Source organism: Monodelphis domestica, chromosome 1 (genome assembly GCF_027887165.1).
Source record: "Monodelphis domestica isolate mMonDom1 chromosome 1, mMonDom1.pri, whole genome shotgun sequence".
NCBI classification, from domain to species: domain Eukaryota; kingdom Metazoa; phylum Chordata; class Mammalia; order Didelphimorphia; family Didelphidae; genus Monodelphis; species Monodelphis domestica.
This window is the reverse complement of record NC_077227.1, coordinates 349,961,724-349,978,191: the sequence shown is the minus strand read 5'-3', so window position 1 is coordinate 349,978,191 and position 16,468 is coordinate 349,961,724. Positions and strand designations below refer to the sequence as shown.

The 16,468-nt window shown below is 46.1% G+C and overlaps 1 protein-coding gene across 3 annotated transcripts in view; it reads left to right on the top strand.

Moving 5' to 3' along the window:
- Positions 1-496: 496 nt before the first annotated feature.
- The window catches only part of CAMK2A (calcium/calmodulin dependent protein kinase II alpha), a 99,008-nt gene continuing 83,036 nt past the window's right edge, over positions 497-16,468 (top strand). For 2 of the 3 annotated variants that reach the window (XM_007473867.3, XM_007473866.3), the window contains exon 1: positions 497-1,752. In XM_007473867.3, coding sequence (XP_007473929.2) covers positions 1,691-1,752 — 62 coding nt within the window. In that variant the 5' untranslated portion in view covers positions 497-1,690. The remainder of the gene's footprint in view (positions 1,753-16,468) is intronic. The other variant, XM_016428195.2, reaches the window with a different exon arrangement.

Sequence of the window (16,468 nt, the reverse complement as noted above, 5' to 3'; positions counted from 1 at the left end):
GGTGCCGTGGTGGGGATTGATTCCTACAGCTAGTAGGGACCTTATAGGTCTCTTAGTCTAACCCTTTCATTTTAAACATGGAAACAATCTGTAAGAGAGAAAATACTTTGTCACATAATGGCAAAGATGGGATAGAACTCAGGTCTTCTAATTCCAGTTCTGTTTCTACTAGTTTGGGTTGCTGCTCATGCTCCAACCCCCACTCCTAAGATATTAAAAAAAAATCTAGAAACTAGGACAGGGCCCACAGGAAAGAGCAACTTGGTGATTCCTTTAAGGAAGGAGGGCTGAGAGGGGCAGAGTCCAATGTCCACTTGAAGATCCTTGGGAGAGGATCAACTCATGTCTTGGGTCACAAGGGATGGCTCTCTCCAAAAAACCAAAACAAACCCAACCCTATCTGAGACTTCTCCTCTGCACTCCTTCTAGTGTGCAGCAGTACAACAGCAGGAACTTAATAGTTCCTGAATGTGGGGGGAGGGGAAACAGATGAGAGAGAGAGAGAGAGAGAGAGAGAGAGAGAGAGAGAGAGAGAGAGAGAGAGAGAGGGAGAGAGAGAGAGAGAAGAGAGGGAATGAGTGATAGGGAAGAAGAATGAAGAAAAAAGATGATGTAATTGAGACATAATAGAAGGGAGAGAGCAGAAATGAAAGGAAAGGAAATCACAATCAGGGAAGAGCTAAGTACCTTCATTGTTACAATCAGGGGAGAGCCAAATCCAATCTTCACAAGGGAGATGAGAAAGTAGAGAAGGGGGAGTGAGAGTAGGGAGAGAAGATATTTGGGAGAAAGGAGAGATGAGAAAGGAGAGAAGAGAAAAAGATGAGTAAGAAAGAGAAGATTAAAGAAAAGTGAGAGGTGAATGATGAAAGGAAATAAAGATTGGAGCGGAGAAAAAGGTAAGAGGGAAGAGAGAGAGAATAAAAGAAATGATAGAGGTAAGAGAGAGAAGTTAGAGTAAAGAACGAGAAGAAAGATGAGCAGGGAGAAAGGAGAAGGAAACGAGAAAGAGATATATGTGGGTCTGGATGAATTAGACATCATTTCTCTCTAAATCTTGGAACTTGAATGTTGCCAGGGCAACAGGGCAATACCTGTTTTTTCTGGAGGATAAGATGTAGTTGCTAGGGCAACAGCATCCTGTCTTTTCAGGGACCTCCTGAAATGTGGAAAGGGTAGTTGCCATGACAACCCTTTTTTGCCCCACTTAATCCTAGCCCATCTGCTTCAATCACCCCAGCGTTCTGGGTGGTGCTGGAGATTATTTATTTATTTTATCTGGGGAGTAAGTTTTTTCTTCTTTCCCCCCTCCAAGTCTCCCTGGGTTCTGGCTTCCCCTTCCCCCGCCCCCGACCTGGGCCCTATGGCCTGCAGGTGTTTGGAAGGCAGTTGCTGGGGCAACGGAAACAGGGCGTTTCAGAGGTGGTTGCCATGGGAACCTGGATGCTGACGAAGGCTTGTGAGGCTTAGAGGAGACAAATTGCCCTCATCATTATCTCCAAGCTTGCCAATCAAACCCATTCCCTCATTTCCCTCTGCTCGGGAAAGCGAGCAGCTGGGAGCCCCCAGAGGAGCCGAGTAGAGGAGTGGCATCAGTGAGCTGTGAGCTGTCGCCTGCCTTCCAGCCCGGCTCTTCTCTAGCTCCACAGCTCTCCTTACCTGGCTTTGTCTCCTCGCCTTGCTGGGCAGCATGGCCACAATCACCTGCACCCGTTTCACTGAGGAATATCAGCTCTTTGAAGAACTGGGCAAGTAAGTTTCCATTGGGGAGGGGTGGGAAGCAGGCTGATTTCTTCCTCCCAGGTAGGAAAGGGAGAAGATGCCTGATCAAAGCAGTTTATTGGTTTGATGGAGGAGTATTTCAGGTTAGGCTCCCAAAGAATCTCATCTGTGGTGTGTGTATGTGTGTGTGTGTGTGTGTGTGTGTGTGTGTGTGTGTGTGTGTATGTGTGTATGCGTGCGTGCATCCAGGTACATGACCCATGCATATTTACTGAGCTCACCCCTGCTCATAAATGCATGCAAACACTCAACATGTCCTTGCACCCTCATGTACATACCAGAATGTGAGCACACATATGCCCACACTGCCCGGACCGTGGAGAGTGGCCAACTTTTCTGAGGAAGCTCCTCCCAGCCAAAGTTAGCACCACAGAGGACCAGGTGTGAGCAAGGGAGAGAAGGAAATAAACATTTATTTGGTACTTAGACTGGTCTATTCAGGGCTAAAGTCCAGTTGCCCTATGGTGATGGGGGAAGGTTGTAGGGAACGATGCTTAGAAAGCATCTTTGAGCACTTGGGTCTGTAGGGACAGGGAGGGGCAGAGCCATGGGATCTGAGGCCCAGCTGTCCTGGGTGAACTTGTATAGCTCACAAGGTAGGGGAAGACAGAGAGGTACCTGGTATGGCTGGTTAATGCCAAATTCTGGTATTTAACCTGGTTTTATGAATGTTGACTGCAGCTGGTCAATGCAGAGGACAGAAGGATAAGGAATTGGGATTAGGTTGGCAAGTTGACTTTCCTGTTTGGTTTTTTTCCCCACAGTATTTAAAAGCTGTAGGGATAAGGTGTTCCACTGGCACCATGTTCAGGGGGCCTAGAACCCTAATGACTTATAGGAAGTAGGTTGGGAGGCGTCTGGATTGGGGTTTGGAGTTGGATTGGACCTTGGCAATTGTCTAATTCAAGCCTCCCATTTTATAGATGAAAAAACGGATCATCAGAGACAAAGTGACTTTCCCAAGGTCATGTAAGTTTTAAGTGGGTAAAGCAGGATTTGAACCTTCATGATCTGGCTATGACTCCAATATTCATTCCACTATTCCACAGTGCCTCCTTTAGCATTTAATACTATTTTCTGCCAATGGCTAGTGTTTGCAAGGCAGAAGGGTACTAGACATTCAGAGTCTGGGTTCCAGCCAGCTGTGTGTGTGTGTGTGTGTGTGTGTGTGTGTGTGTGTGTGTGTGTGTAGGGGATTGTGCATCTCTCTGTGCATCTACATGCATTTTGTGTGAATCTCTGAGAGGCTGTTGAGTTGTGTCTGCATGTGCATTGTGTGGGAGTATGAATGTATGAACATGTGTGAATGTATGCATGTGTCTGCCTGAGTATGGGCATATGTAAAGGCATGCTGGTGTGTGCCTGCAATGGACTGGGTCAAAATCTAGGCTGTGTGCATCCATGAGGACTTACTGAATGTGCGTACATGTATAAGGGAGGAAGTTGGGTCTGGGTGAAGGCATGCTGGTATGGGGTGTGTGCACAGGACCTGGCTGTATGAGGTGCACATGTGTGGGAGGCTGGCTATGTGCATTTGGGCAGGAAAACTGTGTGTGTGTGTGTGTGTGTGTGGGCGCGCGCGCACACACACACGTGTGCACCAATAACAGCAGGTCCATGTAGAATACAAGGCTCTGAGAATATCTGGAGGGGACATAGAGATTTGTGTATCCAAACATATTCAAGGTGGGCTCTGATCTGAAGTGGGTCTAGGGGAGACTGAGAAATACTTCCTTTCTTCCCTGGGTTGGACAGAGCTGGGGAGCTTGGGGAATGTGGCCCCTCTGCTCAGAGAGTGCAAGGGGTCTGTGCTACCCCTGAAAGTACTGAGGAGGTTCGGTAATTCCAGCTAATAGTAAGCAGCTGCCTCTAACTAGCTCTAACTCTAGCCACTGGCCCCTTCATCTAATCTGGGTCCAGGCCCAGGCCCAAGCTATCCAGCTGGCCAAGGGCATGGTCTCTCAGCAGGACCCTTCACATTCTTAGACCATGAGGCTACTCTGGATTTCAGCTTCCCTGTGTTTCTACAGCTCTGTCCCAGGATCATCCCACTTCCCCTGAACAGACCCTAGTCTATTCCTGCTAGCCAATCACAGCCCCCATTTCTGCATTGCTCTAGGGTTGAGAAAGTACTTTCCCTGTCACAATCCTGCTGGGCAGGAGTGAAAGTATTGGTACCTCGCTGCTCTTGGCTGGCCGGTGGTGTTGGTGCACCCATTTTCCATTTCTCTGGGACTGTAAGGCTGGGTGATGGATCAGTAGTGTCAGGGAAGGGGGAGGTGACTCAGTCATTCTAAGTGAAAGTAAAAGTGATGCTTTGCCCCAAGAGGAGAAGGATATCATTGAATCTTGGGGATCTGTGGGGGTGTTGTGGGAATGTTGCCTTCTAGAGACTTCTCCTCCATGGCCCCTGGCACTCACAGGCACATATCTGCTGCTGGTTTTTAGGGTGTGCTGTACCCTGGTGCAAGGTGCTGCTGGGCCAGGGTGTTGCCACAGTGGGGAAGCTGTGGAAGGGGTATGGGGTGGCATGTGGAGGCTAAGCTTTGGTCAAGGAGGCTGGACATTGGTACAGAGTGTGTGTGTGTGTGTGTGTGTGTGTGTGTGTGTGTGTGTGTGTGTGTGCTCATGCAGCTGGGAGGGAAAGCCATTCTAGGAACTGGCTCAAAATACAAGAGAAAACCAATGTCCTGGCTGGAGAGAGTAATGGTCTGTGAGAGTATTAGAGTCATCTCATTTCTGACTTCCATCCTGACCTGATCATATTCTCTCTGCAGTTCTCTATGAGCATTGCTTTAATTGCTTCACTTGTCCAGCTTTAGGGGCTTGATCTGTATGGGCTTCTTCTGCCAAAGAACCAGACGAAAGTCCAAAGGTTCATGACACAAGCTGTGTCACCTTGAGCAAGTCATTTCCCTTCCTTTGGCTTATAAATGGGTTAGAGTAGAACTAGATGATTTCAAAATATAAATCCTTTGAATCCTTAGGTAGCCAGAGGCAGGACTAAGGATGGGCATTAGAATCCTCTGGCACCAACCTGGGTAAAAGAGATGACTCTTAGGTTTGTGGTCCTTAGGGAGGGACTATCAACAGGGAGGCAGGCAAAGTGGCCAGAGCTGAATCCTAGATGTAGTGGAGCCAAAAGTTCTCCTGGTCAGTCTTGGGGACTAGACCAGAGGAAAGGAGATAACTAGAATCCATCAAGGTGAGGTGGACCTAAATAAATTTAGATGAATTATTAGCTCTTGATTTACTGATCATTCTAGGGTAAGAAAAGGAAGACTCAAAAAGAAAATGCCTGAGGCAGCTAAGTGGCTCAATGGATAGAGAACCAGGCCTGGAGACAAGAGGTCCTAGGTTAAAATATGGCATGAGACACAGCCTAGCTGTATGACCCTGGGCCAGTCACTAAAACCCAGTGGCCTAGCCCTAGCTCTTCTGCCTTGGTTGTCTCTGTCTCTCTCTGTCTTTCTCTCTCTCTCTCACACACACATACCCCTAGGCAGAATTCTGCAGTGGAGCCTGTAATTAAAGGCTGGAGATCTGGGTTCAAGTAAGCCAAGACTGGCTATGTGACAAAACTTTCACTCCATGCCTAGCAGGATTGTGGCAGGGAAAGTACTTTCTCAACTCCAAAGCATTGCAGAAATGGGGGCTATGATTAGCTAGCAGGAATAACCTGGGGTCTGGTCAGGGGAAGTGGGATGATCCTGGAGCAGAGCTGTAGAAAGGCAGGGAAGCTGAAATCCAGAGTAGTCTCATGGTCTAAAGGATGTGAAGGGTCCTGCCTCCTCATTGGAGCCAGGAGACAAGTGGATAGCTTGGGCTTGGGCCTGGGTCTGAGCTAGAACCACAGGTTAAGAGCTGTACCTTACTTGGTGTAGTGAGTGGCTAGGCTCTCCAAGAGAATGGGGAACCACATACTCCTTACCAGGGAGGAGGAGGGTAGCAGGGATGCCTCCTTGTGGCTTTGACATTCTCTGAGGCTTTAGATCCCACCCTCATGACAGGTTATAGAAAGGAGGAAGGAAATTATCCTTAGGCAGTGTGTAATCATCAGCATTGCTCAAAAAGAGCTTCAGAAGTGGGTTTTGTTAGAGAAGGAGAAAGGGAAAGAGAGAGAGAGAGAGGGAGGGAGGGAAAAATGGGGGGGGGGGGAGAGGGAGACGGAGACAGATTCAGAGACGAAGAGGGAACAATAAAGGAGAGAGGTGCATCGAGAAGGGAAGGAAAGAAGAGGAGGAGGAAGAGGAGGGGAGAGAGAAAAAAGGAAAGAGAGAGAGAGGAAAAGACAAAGGGAGGAAAGATGCATCAAGAAGAGAAGGAAGAAGGAAGAAGAAAAGGGGGGGAGGGAGGGAGGGAGAGAGAGAGAGAGAGAGAGAGAGAGAGAGAGAGAGAGAGAGAGAGAGAGAGAGAGAGAGAGAGAGAGAGAGAGAGAGAGAGAGAGAGAGAGAGAGAATGCAACCCACTTCTTTCTGGAAATGAGATTGAAGATTGACTGACTTGGGGGGAGGAAGAGGGTTAAAACAAGCTGGATATTTGCAGGGGCTGCCTCAGCTGGGAAGGTGTGAAAGAGCAAAACAAAGACTTTTAGCTCCTTATGGAGGTGTCTTCTTACTCAGAGCCTGCATACTGCCCACCTTCCTCAACCCACAGAAAAAACCTTCAGCAGAATGGCGTGGACAGCTTCCCTGGTGTGTGTGTGGTCTTTTAGAAGGTTCCTGAGAGTCTGAAGATCTAGGTTCAATTCAGTTCAAGAAACATTTAAGTGTCTTCTGTGTACAAAGATTAAAAAAAGAAGCCAGTTCCTAGCCTCAAGGAGCTTCCCTTTTCCTGGGATGTGATCCCACCTCTCCCTTTGATTTACTGTGTGCCCTTTAATATAATTTGCATTCTCTGGGCCTGAGGTTTTATATCTATAAAATGGATATAATATTGATAATAAGAATGAGAATACATCTTCCTGACAAAGATGTTTTGATGATAAAATGAAGCAATAATAAGGCATTAATATTTTATTTTTAGTCCTTAGACCAGTCTCATGACATTATGGGACTTAATAATCAGTACATGATAATAATCCATCTTTCTCATAGAAAGGTCTTGGTGATATGAGAGGTGGTGCTAAGGGCTGCCTACGGCATTGATGAATGTCCTCAGGGCTTATCTCCATTAATGGAAAGGATAGCAGAGCCTCTTCCCTCCTCCCTTCTAGATCCAGCTCTGAATTCTTGGCTTTCAAAAACCCTTTTAGATCTTTTTTTACCCCCACCCCACCCCCTTTTGAGTTCAATATTATTATCCCAAGATTCCACTTTAACTATGCAAATAATCCTGGGGGGAGGGAAAGCAGAACACACTCAATTTCCAACTACATCCAACAAGAATGTATAAGAAGCTTTCTTCCTGGAACAGCTTGTGAGCACTGGGTAAAAAAACCCTGAGGGAGGTGACAGAGGGGTACAGGGGAATGGGGCAAAGGGGTGCAGATAGGGCCCGAGACTGCCTGAGCATTATGAGGTCCCTTCTGGGTCAGACATTCTACATCCTAAAGTCCCTTCCACCTCCGACATTCTTTGTTCTAAGGTACCCCCCCCTCTGCCCCCCAACTCTGGCATTCCTCGTCCTTAGGTCTGCTTCAGAACTGACATTCCAGGTTCTATGATTCTGTCAGTCTGAGCCACCCTTCCAGAGAGGGGAAGGAAAGTCAAGTTTCCTCCCAGACTGGGCTTTGGCGCATGCAGCATGGCTTGGGCGCCCCCTCAGCCACCCCCACACAGGCTGAGATACGCTGACAATTGATAGAGCCCTGGCAACACACAGCTGACACTCCTGCCAACTCCCCCTGCAATCTGGGACCCACAGACTTCGAGCAAGCCGAGTGCACGCCCTCTCCCCGAACCCCTGCATCAAGCTCTTCTTGCAGCACCCCCTGGGGGAGCTTGCTTTCCACAAAATGCAACATTCCCAGCCCAGAGCCAGTGGACACACACACACAGGCACACACTCACAGACTGCTTTTCCAGAGATCTAAGCCCATAAGTATACTGTTCCAGAACCTTCACACCAGGCTAGGCACACACACACTCAAACACACAATTGCACACACACAATCACACCTACACACAATTGCACATAATCACACTCATACACACACTCACCCACACTCACCCACCACACACACTCATACACATACTCCCCCACACTTACACATCCACACACATTCACTCTCACACACACACACTCACAAAGGGGGCCTGTGGAGAGCCACCAAAAAATAACAGTGTGCCAACATCTCCACCTTTCTACAGGCACCCAGCCACCCACCAGGGTGCTACTTCCCTATTGTCTACTCCTTTGAGGGCTTTTTGCCCCACCTCAGGCAAATGACAACCTTTTTGGGGCTTAGTTTCCTCAGTCTTTCAAATGTAGGAGCTGAATTTGATGGTCCCTGAAGTTCCTCTAGTTCTAAACCTTCTGTATCCTCCAGGCACTATAGCAAAGAGGGTTTCTCCGTCCAAGAGGGGCTGTTCCCAATAGCCTGGGGGCAGAAGTCACCTGGGATAAGAAAAAGACTGCAGTTGGACTAGGGTCCTGGAGGCCTGATGCTCTTTATCCTTGCGCTTCCTCTTTACTAGCCAGATGACCTAATCTAATTAGGTGGAACCTAATAGAGACAAATGTAAAATCTTGCACTTGAATTAAAAAGAAAAATCAGCTGAGATACAATGGGGGAGATGTGGGCTGCTGAAAAAGCTAATGAGGTCTAAGGCTGCATAAATAGAAACCTAATGAACTGGGCAAAGGAAGTTATACTTCTACTGCCCTCTCCACTGGCCCTCGAATATCTAGAGGATCATTTCTAGTCCTGGGCACCACGTTGGAGGAAGGGCAGCCCAGAGAAACAGCAGAGAGTAGTGGAGAAGAGATCCAGCCCCGGGGTTGAGTGTTCAAATCCCACTTTGGATGAGTACTGGCCATGGGACAGTGAACCTAGGCAACTTTCTTAAACTGTGTTCTGGAATAAATGCTTCTGTTTTACTAGGGTGGGGTTCCTGCAGAGGATGCAGTCAGCTTAGAATGGTGAAGAAGGGCATTAGAAACCTTGTCCCACATTCAAATGAAGAATTGGATCTATTTAGGAAAGTATGACTTAGGGCATACGTGTGAGGTCTGTAAATATTTGAAGGGTTATCAGCGAGGAGAATCATCTCTCTGGTTTCCACTCCTCACACAGGACAGATTTGGGACTGGCAGGGAGAAGTTAGAGAGAGGCTGATTTTGGCCTCCTCTAAGGAAAAATGTCCTAGCAAGTAGCATTGCCCCACGGGAGAAAGAGATGCTTCCAGACTGAATTACTCATCAGAGAGGTGGGATGGCCGCTTATTGAAGGGGTTGTAGAAAGGATTCTTGCACTAGCTAAGAGGCTGAATTAGATGACTTTGGAGTTTTTCATAGAACTCTGAGATTCTGTGCCCTTGGGAAAATCACCTGCCCCCTACAGGCCTCAGTTTCCTCATCTGAAAAATGAGGATAATTTCTGTCCTCTCTCGCAGGGGACTTGGGAGGGCCCAAAGAGATTACAGATATTGAGTCAGTCAGTTAGCATTTATTAAACACCTGCTATGGGCCAGGCACTGGGCCTAGTGTTGGGGATTCAAAGAAAGATAAAAGGCAGTTCTTGTTCTCAAGGAGCTCATAGTTTAATGAGTGCATTTTGTTAATCATGAAATAGTCACAGATGTAAGTGATCACAATGACTTCAATGGGTAAACCGAGGAAGTCTAGTACATGAGGGGGAATATGGACCTTGGTTTATGGACAACATTCTAAATCCAAAGCCTCTCAGCCCTCCAGTACTGTCGCTAGCCCACTATGCCAATGGGAGTTTGAGTGTTGGATTGAGAGCTCATGACCATCATTCAGATCCAAGATTTGCCAAACTTGTCTGTACTACCTTGACCAAATAATGGCCCTTTTCTGGGCCTCATTTTCTTTCTTTTTAAAATAAGGGAGTTGGCCAAAAGAATTTCTCAGATCTTTCCAGTTCAAAATCCTAAGCCCCTAAATCCACAAGAGGGGTCTGGGTTAGGCAGTTTCATTTGTCTTTTCCTAATGGGGATATCACCCTGAAATCTCAACGAAGAACACGTCCTTTATAGACTTTCCAGAAAGGGAAGAGGAAGCAGCAATGGTTTTTGGAAGTAGTAGTGGTGGGAGGAGAGAGGGGCAAAAGGGGAAGAGGTTGTCTGTATGTCCATTAATCTTGCTAAATCATTTCCTTTCTTTCCCTCCTCTTCTCCATCTACTCCTGTGAGTCCCAGCTAAAATTCCATCTTCTCCAGGAAGCCTTTCCCAGTCAACCTCCCTGAATTCTATTTCCTTTTCTCTGTGATTTATTTCTTTTATCCTGTATATAGCATTTTTTGCACATATTTATTTTTTTAAAATTGGCTTTCCCATTAAATTGTGAGTGCTTTGGCATCAAGGCTTTTTTACTGTTTTTTGTATCTCTTGCACTTTTCAGAGTTTTCTGACAGATAATAGTCTTTAAAAAATAATTCTTACTTTCTGTTAAAATCAATTCTGTGTATTGTTCCAAGGCAGAAGAGCAATAAGGGTTAGGCAATGGGGGTTAAGTGACTTGCCCAGGGCCACACAGCTAGGATGTATCTAAGGCCAGATTTGAACCCAGGATCTCCTGACTGCAGACCTGGCTTGCTATCCACTGAGTCATGTAACTGCTACACCATAGGAGGCTCTTAATGCTGTTGATTGACTGATTGCTTAGAAAGCTCAGTCTCTTTTGCTTCTAAGGGCTTCAAAATTATAATGGGTTGTTTGAATAGGTAATGAGTTCCTCGTTAATAGAAATATTAAAAAAAGAAACCCAGGGATACTTGCTTCACACAGAGATTGGAGCAGATGCATTTGGGGGTCTTTTGCAGATCTGAAATTCTGTGATTTCAAAAGCCAGAGCTTACCCCTTCAACCTGCTTCTCTTCTCCTCCACTCTCCTAGCTACACACTCTAGTCTTTCTCTACAAAGGCTTACTGTGTCCTTCACTCAGTCCAAGAACAGATCTAGATCCTGGCTAGGAATGTAGCTAAATAGCTACTGGTTTCCTCTGATTCATTCATTCCATTTGGTACTTAAAAGACCCACAGTACCCCCCCCCCCCCCATGAGGGCCATTGCTCACCTAGGCAACATGAACCTTCCACAGCCCCAAATAACCTAAATGATCTTTTAATCTCCAAAAGGAGGAACAGGCAGTATTGTGTGTAGGAAGAATAGATGACTCCCTCCATGGTATGTTTCAAATGAGATAATGTATATAAAGTGCTATGTAAACAACTTTAAAGTGCTATGTCAACTGTAAAGGGCTATCTATATATGTGAACTAAAAGCATTTCAGAAATGCTAGGAAGAGAATCCCTGACCGACCTCCACATCTAAATAGCCCTTCCTGGTGCCAGAAAGTCCACCATTACTTAACAAGACTTTTCTGTAAATTAAGCATGACTTTCAGGTTCTCCTTTAAAATGCAGCCCCTTCTGGCTCTTCCATCCCTTCTTATGCCCAAAGGATTCCTGCACCTTAGTAATAGCTTACATTTATATGGAATATATCGGTGTGCAAAGAACACTGTCAACATCATCTGATTTGATCATCAAGTCACACCATTAGGTAATATAATTATTATTCCCATTTTGCAGATGAGGAAACAGGTTCAGAGAAGCTTAAGTACCTTACTTGAAGTCATAAAGCTAGTCAGTGACAGTCAGGACTCAAACCTGGCCCCTCAGATTCCAATTTGACTCCACTATTCAGCAGTAGTAGCCAACTGCACTCTTGCTGCTGATCTTCACAGAAGTAAGATCTAGTGAGGCCAAAATAGTCTCCAAGAGGGGAGGTCAAAAAGGGGAACCTCCTGGCTTCCTCTGGTTTCACTGTGCTGCTCACCACTGACCCAACCCCTCCCAGAAGGACTTTGGGACTTTCTCCGAGCAGCAATTATCAGCAATCAGAACATTTGAGCTGGAAGGGATCTTTCTGTTTTGTGTCTTCTCTCTCTCTCTCTCTCTCTCTCTCTCTCTCTCTCTCTCTCTCTCTCTCTCTCTCTCTCTCTCTCTCTCTCTCTCTCTCTCTCTCTCTCTCTCTCTCTTAATAACCCATTCAAGAAAAACCTAAGAGCAGCCAAAACAAGGAATATGTTGGAACTTCTGTTGGCTCAGTGTTCATCATCAGCAAACAGAATCTTCTATTTCCCAGGCCTTCTGTGTACCCTCTGTGCTGCTGCTGCGTTGGTGTGGGCCAGGGCTCCGGGCTGAGACAGTTCCAATACATCATGTCCCCGTGGCATCTGCCAGAGGGATACTGGATTGGGGTAGAGAGGGCCTCCATGACTGAGGGAGGTGCAGTGCCAAGCAGGCTTGCGAAGCTCTGTGGTGGCTGGGGAAGGAAAAGCCCTGCCCTGGGAGTCAAGAGACCTGGATTATAATACCAGTTCTGCTTTTTACTGTCTGTGTGATTTGGGGCAGCTACCTTAACCTCTTTAAACCTCTGTTTCCTCCCTTGTAAAATGGGCAACCTAATTAATTACTGTCCTGACTCTTACAGGGCAGTTTGGGAAGATCCAATGGGATATCAAAAGGCTTTGAAAAGCACAAATAATTCTTTAATCATAAGGGATTATTGTTATTGTTAAAAGGCAGCTTGGCATCCCGGTGGCTAGAACACAGGGCACAGAGTCAGGAAGATTCATCTTCCTGAGTTCAAATTTGTCCTTAGATACTTACTTGTTATTTGACTCTGAGTTTAACTCTGTTTGCCTCAGTTTTCTCATGTGTAAAATGAACTGCAGAAGGAAATGACAAATCACTCTAGTATCTGCCAAGAAGACTTCAAAATGGGGTCATGGAGAGTTTGGAAACGATGGAATGTCAACATTGTATAATTATGATTATTAGAGAGAAATAGTTTGGTACAATGGATAAGGACCAGACTTGAAATCAGGAATATTTGGGTTCAAGCTTTGCCTCTGACCATGTATAACTATGGACTGTGCAACTGTGGACAAGTGTGTGACCATGGATAAGTCGCTTAATTTCTCAGGGTCCCCAGGCAAATTATAGTGGCTGGTCTCAAGCCTCAGGGGAACCTTAGTACACAGAGGTCCAGACTTCAGAAAATATTTATTGTCTGATAGATCCCGAGGCCAAAACCTCCCTTTTCTACTGAGACCAATAGTCCTGCCCAACCCCAGCACCTGTCCAAACCATGAAACAAAGCCCCAGTAGCACCTGGCAGAACATCAGGATTTTGCTGTCAAGTCTAGAAAAATGATCTCCCAAATCACTGACCACCATGTCTGGGAACTTCCGAACCCAGAGACAGAGGTTCCCAACCCCCTTAGGGCCATCCAGTAAACTGAACACAGGTTACCTCATCCCAGACCACCTTATAAAAGATTGCCCCCTCCCCACCCAGGGGGAGACCTCTAGCCATCCACAGGTTTAGGGCTCCCCCCCACTCTCCTTCTTCTCCCCCCCCCCACTTCCACTGCTACTTCTACTGCCATTGGTCTCCTATCCTCCTCTGCCCCTTCCTTTTCTCCAAATAAAGTTTTGCTACATTACTCCTCTCTCTGGTCTCATTAGTCTCTGATCAGACCCTGGTCAGCCAGGTTTGATATTGTCCTTTTTGCTTTTATACTTCAAAAGATCTGTGATCTCATCAGCATGAGTCTTCCCTCCACCTTGGAGCAGGTCCTCATCAACCATGCCTGGACTTCTGCAATAGACCACTGGTCAGTCTCCTTGCCCTTAAGTCTCTCCCCATTCCAGTTTATCCTTCACTCAGCTATCAAATTAGTTTTTTTAAAGAGCAAATCTAGGGACAGCTAGGTGACTCAACAGAGAGAGCACCCAGCCTACAGTCAGGAGTTCAAACCTGGCCTCAGACTCTTCCAGCTGTCTGACCTGGGTAAGTCACAACCCCTCATTGCCTAGCCCTTGCCATTCTTCTGCTATAGAATTGATATTAAAACAGAAAGTGAGGGTTAAAAAAAAAAGAACAATTTTGACCATGTCAATAACCAATAAACTCCAGCAACTTCCTATCCTCTTCAAGATTAAATATAAAATCCTTTGACAATTATCATTTGGTCATTTTTAGAGTCCCACTCTTCATGACCCTATTTAGGATTTTCTTGGCAGAGGTACTGGAGTTTCTTCTCCCACTCTTTTTACAGATGAAGAAACTGAGGCAAATGGAGTTAAGTGGCTTGTCCAGGGACATACAGTTAGTAAATGACTGAGGCTGGATTTGAACTCAGGATGAATCCTCCTGATTCCACATCCAATACTCTCTCCACTGCACCACCTAGCTGCCCCATTGATATTCAAAGTGCCTTATAACATGATCATCCCTTTCCCTTCACCTTTCTAGTCTTCTTCTATGTTATTTCCCTCCCCTCTACTATTTAATCCAAGAACAACAGACATCCTGCTGCTCTTTGTCCAAATCACATCGTTTTCCTGGCTACAGTTATTTTTACTGGTTGTTTTCCCCCATGTATGGAATGCACTCTCTCCTCATTTGCCTCTCCTGGCTTACCCCAAATCTCACCTAAAATCCCACTGTCTTCAGGAAACCTTTTCACTTCCTCCTTAGTATTACTGCCTTCCATCTGTTGATTAACTCGGATTACATTGTACACAGCTTTTTGGACATAATTATTTGTATGCTGTTTCTCCCATTAGAGTAGGAGCTCCTTGAGATCAGGGACTTTTTTTTTTACCTCTCTTTGCATTCCCAGTACTTGGTGTAGTACCTGGCAAACAGCAGGCATTTCAGAAATGTTATTGACTGACACCAGTGCAGATTGCAATCCAACCAAGCCTTCTCATCCTATGTGATTTTCTTCCACAGTTTTCTGAGGGACTGTCTAACATGCTGGAGGTCTTTCAATTTATCATGTGGGTTCCATGCTTGGTTATCCATTTCTCCATTACTCTCATGAGATTATCGGTCTACCTTGTTTTCTGGTCCTGTGTGTTGACAATAAATTTAAGAAACAATCAAGCACTGAAACATTTATTAAGCACCAACTTATCTGCCAGAAAAAAGTTCTAGGGATGTGATACAGAGGCAAGAATGACAAAGTTCATGCCTTCAAGGAGTTTACATTTTATTGAGGGAGAAAACATATACTCTGCATATATGTTCAAAGTACAAAGTAAAGAAGACCTGGAGTCAGGAAGACTCTTCTTCCTGAGTTCAAATCTGGCCTCAGACACTTACTAGTTGTGTGACCCTGAGAAAGTACCTTAATCTCTGTTTGCCTCAGTTTCTTCATCTATAGAATGAACCGGAGAAGGAAATGGCAAATCATGCTAGGTTCTTTGCCAAGTAAACCCCAAATGGGGGTATGAAGAGCCAGACATGACTGAAATGACTGAACAACAACAAAAAATACAAAGTAATTTTGAGGTAGTGGGGAGAGGGGCTTGGCCATCGGATGCATCAGAAGGCTTCCTCTCAGTGGAGATGCTTCCGGTCAGCTCTGAAGGAAAGCAAGGATTCTAAGATGGGAGGGTGTGTGAGGAACAGTAAGAAGGAGACACCATAGAGTATGCAAACAGGAAGAATGCCTAATAAGCCTAGAAAAGTAATTCATTAACTAATCTGATAGAGATAATGGATGACTTCTGGGAGTATTATGAAAAAGGTCTGGCAAACGTAGAATGTTACTAGTCTACCTCTCAAGAACTTCAGTGCTGCTAGTTGTAGGAGAACAGGTCCTGGGTGCAGGTCTGAGTCACAGTCCAAGGGTCTGACTTCGTTTAGTCCATAAAGATCAAAGGTCCTGGGTGGAGGGCATCTTAGAGAGGGAGTCCAGCCCCTTCATTTTACAGATGACCAAAAGGGGGTCCAGAGAATTTAAATGACCTTGCCAAAGTCACAGAACCAGGACTTGTATCCTTGCCTCCTGACACTGAAGCTCTTTTTACGCTGCCTTTTGGGCTATAACAGCCCAATCTGCATTTCTTGGCTGAACCAGAGTCCAGAGTCGAGAGGTGCAAGACTAGGAAGTTTTCGCATGCAGCATTTCTGGTGGGAGGCAGGACAGACAATGCTCCTGGTGGGTGAGGTTAGCCAGGTTGAGTTAGCCCAGAGTAATGACTAATAAGATTGAAATCTAGAAGGCTCTAGTTGAGGCAACTTTGCTGTTAGCATCTCCCAACTGGAAGCTTTGCACTTGGCTCCCAAGAGGACACTCAACAGGCAGCGAGAAAGTCATTTTCTCAGCATAACTCCCTGGATGCCCAGGTCCTGGCGAGGCCCATGTTCCTTCTCACAGGCCATTAACAGTTTTCCACATTCTCAGTGATGGGCCCCATGCTCCCAGCCCATCTGTCTGCGCCTCTCCTTTCTCCTACTTCCTTCCTGGGAACCCAGGGCCATCTGGGTGGTGCCAAGTGGAAGGGAATGGAGACCAGCTATGAAAGGAACTCCTTGTTCTTTCTTGTCTTATCTGCTCCCTGCAAGGAAGCATCTCAGTCTGTTCTTCTCCCTTGCCTCAGTGACATTGGATGATATCCTCCCCCCCTCCTCCCCCCGGCACCATACTGTGGACACCAGGAACAGTCTGCCCTTCAGTGGCACAATCAGGCCCTCA